Raw genomic sequence first — 7,508 nt, forward strand, 5'->3', positions numbered from 1 at the left:
TTCATTGAATTGGAGCCATACGGGCAAGACACACGGGCGTGTGTCCAGGCCGTGTGTGGCCATGTTAGTGCAAGGTTCACACAGGCAACAAACCCGAGTGTGTGTCTAGGCCGTGTAACTCTCTGTTTGTGACTTAAGGCCACATGGCCAGGGACATAGGCGTGTGCCCAGGCCGTGTGGGTCACACGGGTAAGGACACGGGCGTGTGTTCAGGGCGTGTAACTCACTGTTTACATTTTTGAACCACATGGGCATAGGATATAGACGTGTCCCCAGGTCGTGTGAGTCACACGGGCAAGGACATGGGTATGTGTCTAAGCCGTGTGGCATATAAATAGGGTCTGAATTCTGTTTTTGAGGCCGTGAGTGTTGCCTAACACTAATATTAACCTCCCTAATATATGAATGATCTGAATTTGATTGTACAAGGACTCTCTGGTATTCTATGACTGACATACGAACAATATAATTGTACGTGCACTGTGATAGTTATTTCTGATATTGAATTGTACTATCTAATTGTGAAATAATTTAAAATGACTAAACACATATTGTGAATATTTTTATTCTGCATTTGCATGGGTTGGGATATTATGAAGAAGGAAGTAATCTGCTTTGAATTAGTGGCTAAGCCACAATGCGTATAAATCTGAATTTGGCGTTTTGTCGCATTTCGATCAAGCAGCTAAGCTACGCCTCTGTAAACGTGTCAGACAGACACTCTATGATGTGTAGGGTTGGTTGGGCATTGATTGCCCTTAACGGTTGGTTGGGCATTGAACGCCTTTAACGGTGTTTTGGGATGGCCGAAGACGGTGTGTAGCGAATAGGGGTGGGAATATCTGCATCTGAATCTGACATGTTCTGTATATAAAAGCATTGAACGCCCTTAACGGTGTGTTGGGATGGCTGAAGACGGTGTGCAGCGAATAGGGGTAGGAATATCTGCATCTGAATCTGACATGTTCTGTATATGAAACTGAAATCGCTTATGTATATGCAACTTATCTGTCCTGAATCTAAACTGATATTGCTTATCTTACTAAACTAAATCTTGGGATTCGGGAACTATCTTATAAATGTGTTCTAGCTAAACCAACTTCTTTTATGCACTGAGTTTGCAACTCACTTTGTTATTGATTGGATTTCAGGTGGTTTTCAGACTTGAACGGGTCTGCGCTGCGGGAGCTCGGTCAAGCTTTTATCTTTCTTCTAAGTATTACTATTAGAAATCTCGATGTTTTATATGTTATGGTATTTGGGAAGATTATATACTTAGTTATGTGATGTGATGGATTCTATATGATGAATGGTTCATTTTGACTGCGTTATAAATGTGGTATTTTTAGTATCGTTGATGTAACTCTCTAGACTTGGTCTAGACATATAGGTTGGGTTTAGGGTGTTACAGAACTTATTTGATGTGGGTTGCTGTTGCAAAGAATGTAACATTCCGTTATTCGAATCCAGCGATCAGGTCAAGTAAGTGGTGTTACAAGTTAGCTTTAGTGTCCAAATGTGACATCTCTTGCTTGGGACATATCGATTCATTTCAGGTAAAAGGTGTTACATAATCACCATGCCCAATTGACAAATTGTGAAAAAAAATACTTATGATTTTAATAAATTAACTGATATTTTTAAATCAAAATAGTTCCTTAAAAAAATCAAAACAATTAAAAGACTTAATTTCTAACTTTTTATGTAAATGGACTAAATCTCAAATTTTGTCAAAGTATAAAGACTAACAAAATATTTTAACCTTTCAATTTCAATAAAATCCAATTTCAAATATGAAAATTTACTTTAAAATTGAAGCCCATTTATTATCCACAAATAATTCAAGTATTACTATTGTCCAAATCCCAATTAATTAAGCCATATATCCAAATTTGCAAAGTATCTAGATTTAGTAAACAAAAAAGTATTTTTAAAGGCTTATTAGTAAAAAAAAACGCTCTTAGTGAAAAATCAAAAAATAAATTAAGCCCTCAACAAAATTTAGCATTCAATTGAGCCCGTAAAGGATAAAAAATAAATCAATTAAGCCCTTCTGTTAGTGTTGACCAAGTTTGACCATTAAGTTTTGTTGGTGTGGTTGACAGACCAATTGGACAACATGTAGCAGTCATGTGCACATTTTACCATGTCAGCAAATCCTTTTTAAAAAATAGAAAATCCTAAAAAATTAAATATTAATAATTATTTAAAAAATACATCTACGATGAACCTAGACAAATGGTTGTCTAGGTTCATCCTAGATGTGCTATTTTAAATAATTGTTAAAAATTATAGAAAAATTATTTAGAAATTAATTTTTGGCACAAAATTATTTAAAAATTATTAAATTTATTTTTAAAATGAAAAAATATTTAGAAAAAATTTTAAGAACCATTCTTGAAACGAACTTGAACAATCATTTGCTTGGGTTCAAATGCATTTGAGCAATCGCTTGTCCAAGTTCATTCCTAGCGTGGCTTTTAATAATTTTATCAACTTTAATAAGTTTTATAACTTATTATAATTATTTTTATATTAATTTTAATTTTAATAAGTTTTCCATACTTTTATTTTGTTCAAGTTCATTCTAGATGTGATTTTTTAAAATAATTATTTTTATAATTTTATTTTTAAAAAGTTTTATTTTGTTTAAGTTCATTCTAGATGTGATTTTTAAAATAATTATTTTTATGATTTTTATTTTTAAAAAAATATTTATTTACGTGACAAAATATCATATACACATGATTGTCACATGTCACCACCCAATTGGTTTATCAACAACATCAACGAAGCCTAATCAATATTAATGAAGGGACTTGATTGTTTAATTTTTCATACATTAAAAGCTCAACTTTTGTTAAAGACTTAATTGATTTTTTTTTTCACGAATAAGCCTTTTTTAAATAAAAATTTTAAAAAATAAAGCAATTTGAACATCCGCTAAGTAGATTTGAATAATGGATATATGAAATTTAACACCACATTGACCCGAAATAATAATTAGAATTATCGGAATAGAAATTTTATCCAAATCCGCAAAACGCAAGTCAGGTGTCATTGCTATCCCTACCAACCATCTATTAATGATCCATCGAAAGCGCATAGAAAGCAAAAGGCAAGTTTAAAAGAATTCTTGCATTCCGAGCTTCAATCTTGGCTCGTAAAGGAGCAGACCAAAGATTCCAATGTTTCATTCAGAATATCAAAATTACCAAATCATCAAAATATCAAAAAAGCTTTTCCATTATGCCATGATTAACAAAATTGGATGCCTATATCGCCTTCCCATATCAATTTGCAGAGATGTTGAAGGGTTATATAAGGTGGCAACTGACAAGGGGCAAACTACAGAAGAAAAATATATATGTTTCTTCACAAACGGCCCTGGACAAGATTTTATCGATCAATAGTAGCATGTCAGCAACGTTATGAATCTCTCCTAGCAGACTATTCATCTAATAAGAACTTTTATGTTTCACCTCTAGCTACGCTGAAGTACTTGGTACATCTTCAGCGGGTTCATCAGGTTTAGTGGCTGCAGGCGAGGTTGGTGGTTTCACCTCTGGAAGAGGCTCGGATGGTAATGGTCTTGGTCTGACTTGATCAACTTTCTCTTTACAAATTTCAAACTGCAATATATAAAGAAGCATCAAATTGCGATAAAACATAGGTGAAGAAAGCAAATGATAAGTCCTTCAAATTCATGGTGTCGAACCAACCTTATAACCACAGCCAGTTACACAAGCATTGAAGCAGTCCTGTATGAAGAAAAAAGAACAATGAATTTAATAGTATATTGTTTGACCAAAAATATTGCTTTCTTTCACTAATCCATATTACGAATTCCTATAATTTATCCAATGATACATCCTTATGCTTTCAATTACAAAATGTTTCAAGAATTCACTACCACTATTACTGTTCTTTAAACTATAGCACTTTCCACCTTTAATTTGGTGTCTCACTGTTGTGCAAACCATTATAAATATCTCTTTGGAAGTACCGAATTAAGCAAAGCATAATCACGATGATGGAATAAGCCACCTCTCGAGAAGCTTCCATGTGACTATGATCCTCATCATTTCCGACAAGAAGCTTGCAAAAAGCAAAACCATATCCTGTTTTATGAAGTCTAGAAGCAAGACAAGTAGAGTTGGCTTTACTAGCACAGAGGCAGTACCTGAGGTGCTATTGGGAAAAGTTGTCATTGTAACAGATTTCCCTTTTTTTGCACAATAATTTCAAGTATATATACCACGTTTTGTTTGATTCATTGCAATTCCAAGATCATTCCAAATTTAATCAAGCAGCATCACTGGTTATCAACTCCAGAATGCCTTAAAAGGCATCTACGGGAGTATATCACCCTCGATACACATAAGACTAAATTTGTTGTGGCTCAACCTGTCTAACACTAAAAAGCAATTGCAAACCAGTGTAAAAAAACAAAAAGAGGAAACACAAAAACCAGCACTAACAACCAAATGACCAAATAAACAGCAGTTCAACCATATTAGACCTGAAAATGTATGAATTAAATGACAAAAATCTAGGGTCACTAAAAGTGAGAAAAGGGGACACACAGAATGGCCACAAGATTCAATACCTGAGAGTAATTGACAGCTCCAGGGGAGCGATCGATGTAAGCACTCCATTGCTGATCCTTTAATACAGGATCCTTATAGCATATCTCATCGCACTCTGCTAAACCTGAAACGTACATTATCATAAAAATTAAGATATAATCAGTTATAAATGATATGTTGTTTCGCCAGTGTAAGAAAACAACTTTTTTGTTAAGGTTGGTTAAAGAACTCTTCCACTTGATGAAATCCTTCTAAAGTGAATAATCGAGAGAGAATTGAATGCTTGATACTTTAATCAATAACAAGACATCATTTTCAAGAACATGTGATAAGAATGTTGTCCATTCTTCATTACAAGTCGGCACATTTTTCGTATCAAAAGGAATGAAGGTGAAATCATAACTGGAACTCATGTTTCAGTCAGATCCTTGACGAGACTAATTCATTGCAAATATGAAATAAGCACCAGAAAGCCGAACAAGGAACATCAAAACACTGACTAAACCAGATTCCATGAAACATACAACTCTATCCTCGGAAATGGTTCTTAAATCATAAGAAACAGCTCAAACAAAACTGCTTACACTCTTCCCAAGTGTCTCCATCCGCATTACACCCTTTTTTGCAGAACACTCTCCCTACAAGAATTCGTGATAGTTAGCAACGTTAATAAATCGATGACATGCAAAAAGATTTCTCAGATAAATCAACCATTGCTCACAATTCAAAAAAAAAAATGTGGAGATTAAAATGAAGAGAATCCCAAATTAATATTATAAGCAACCGATTGAGTAAACAAAGTAATTTGGACATCTGACCAACAAATACACAATAATAGCCTATTTATAACTCACATTATTATAAATTTACACCCAAAACTTGCAACAGAGATAGAGTATCCATTCAAAAACAGTAAAAGAAATCCTCTCAATCACAACAAATAAAGCATCAAAACACCTAGACACTAACGAATTAAACGGTACCTTGAATGAAGAAACTTCAAATGTAAACAATTTAAAAAAAATACACAAAAAAAAACCAAGATCTATGAAATCCAAATTGAAAGGATCGGCAAGCTTATCCAATTCCATCCCGAATTATTAGAAAATAATAAAAAGAATGGTATTGTTTAAAAGAGGAAAAAAGAAAAGTAAGTAATACAAGGAATTTGCATGAGAGCAGCGTATTTGTGAGTGCATTGATTTCCACAAGGAGAAGCCCATTGCTGAGGAATCACGTTTTCCATTTCCTTTCCCCTCTCTCTCTCTCTCTCTCTCTCCAAACGCGGCGTCTCCGACCGGACGAATTTGCAGCTTTGGTTTTAATTTTTAAAGCTTGGGGCATCGCATCGATATAGGCTATGGCAATAAAGGGTAGTTTGGTAATTATGTGTTATCTTGGGAACTACGACCGCCCTGCATTTTGGTTCCTTGGATTTTCTTTATTTAGGTAATACAGTATAACTTTTCTTTGACGGAAATATTATCTATATTTTTTATGGTGAAACTATTTTTCATGTTCTACTTACAATTTGTGGTTCTCTTTTTCAATTACTTATTTTTAGAGTTTGAATTTATATTTATATTATTTCTTGTACAATATTATCACTAAGGTTTTAGAGTTTATATATTTGAAAGTGCAGTAATACTTTTTAAAATCAACGACTAGTAAGGCTCCACGTCATTTGTGGCTTCTTCTCCTTTCCTAAAGGCAGAAGCAGAAAGTTCTATGTTCCAAACTTCGAGGAGACACGGTAATAGCTAAACCATTAAAATAATTATTCTCATTTCTAGTAGGTTATATTTAGTCACTTACGTTTAAAATATTACGTTTTAGTTACTTACGTTAATGTATTATAACATTTTAGTCACTAAGTCATTAATTGTCGTTAACGGTGTAACGGTAAGTAGGGGTATTCAAACTTCGATTAAAACCGAACAAATCAATCTAATTTTGTCGGAGGTCGGTTAAAGGTTTTTTGGAATTTCGGTTAACGGTTAATTCGACTCGAAATTAGGTAATTAACCGAACTAAATTAATAATATTATATATTATATGTATTACACTATTACTAATTCGGTTAATTCGATCAAATAAACATTAAATTTATAAATTACATTTCAAGCTTTAACCAAGCTTTTGTTAGATCTATTTAAGTTTTATCAACCACATTGGTTTTGTTTACAAACTCTTTTTTTTTTTTTTGACATCAGAGGCATTGTCGCGACGTTAGATGGCCACGTCGTGACATGCCCCCTTGTTTTTCTCAATTTCTCCAAGTTTTCAATTTCCGTTGTAGTCTATTACCTACTTCCTATTCCACTTTTTACTTCATTCATCAATCATTCATTCATATAACTTATTCTCAACTCTTAGCATCATATATTCACAATAAAATATTATATTTACACTTTATGCAATTTAATTACTATATCATGAAATTCACTATTATTCCTATGCTTCTATTTGCTTCTATTTCCATTTCAACACTATTTGATTCTCAATCAAATTTATAAGATTGAAACAACTATCAAAGTTATAAAAATAATTCCATTAAGTTTATCATATTATAATTATTCACTTAATGTCTTAACAATTCACTTTATTATTCTTATGTGTTAATAATTCTATCACTTAAAATAATTTCTTAGCATCATACTCTTCTACGGCTTTTTTTATAAAAATAACCTTAAAAAATTGATTAATTACGTAAATGACCCACATTTTTTATTAAACATGTAAATGACCTAAAATCTATAGTGAAAGTTGGTGGAGCCAAAGAGTTTGGCACCACCAGCATGCCACGTCAGCAACCGGATAAAAAAAATCTTTTTTTTGGTGGAGCCATGTAGAATGGCGCCACATGTATAAATACTAGGGAAATACTATAATTTCTAAAAAATGAGGGGCTTTAAAATA

The 7,508-nt window shown here is 32.9% G+C and overlaps 1 protein-coding gene across 2 annotated transcripts; it reads right to left on the reverse strand.

The window, feature by feature from the left end:
* Positions 1-3,228: 3,228 nt before the first annotated feature.
* On the reverse strand, positions 3,229-6,016 carry LOC105774357 (hypothetical protein). 2 transcript variants are annotated; one of them, XM_012596845.2, is made up of 6 exons: positions 5,751-6,016; positions 5,174-5,227; positions 4,610-4,713; positions 3,723-3,761; positions 3,483-3,632; positions 3,229-3,387 (listed from the first exon to the last, which is right to left on the reverse strand). In XM_012596845.2, the coding sequence occupies exons 1-5, from the start codon at positions 5,833-5,835 to the stop codon at positions 3,489-3,491; spliced, it is 426 nt and encodes a 141-aa protein (XP_012452299.1). In that variant the 5' UTR covers positions 5,836-6,016; the 3' UTR covers positions 3,229-3,387; positions 3,483-3,488. The 2 variants fall into 2 exon arrangements, with proteins under 2 accessions (XP_012452299.1, XP_012452298.1); XM_012596844.2 differs by having other exon boundaries at positions 3,229-3,632.
* Between the last annotated feature and the right edge of the window lie 1,492 nt (positions 6,017-7,508).

Source organism: Gossypium raimondii, chromosome 6 (genome assembly GCF_025698545.1).
Source record: "Gossypium raimondii isolate GPD5lz chromosome 6, ASM2569854v1, whole genome shotgun sequence".
Lineage (NCBI taxonomy): Eukaryota > Viridiplantae > Streptophyta > Magnoliopsida > Malvales > Malvaceae > Gossypium > Gossypium raimondii.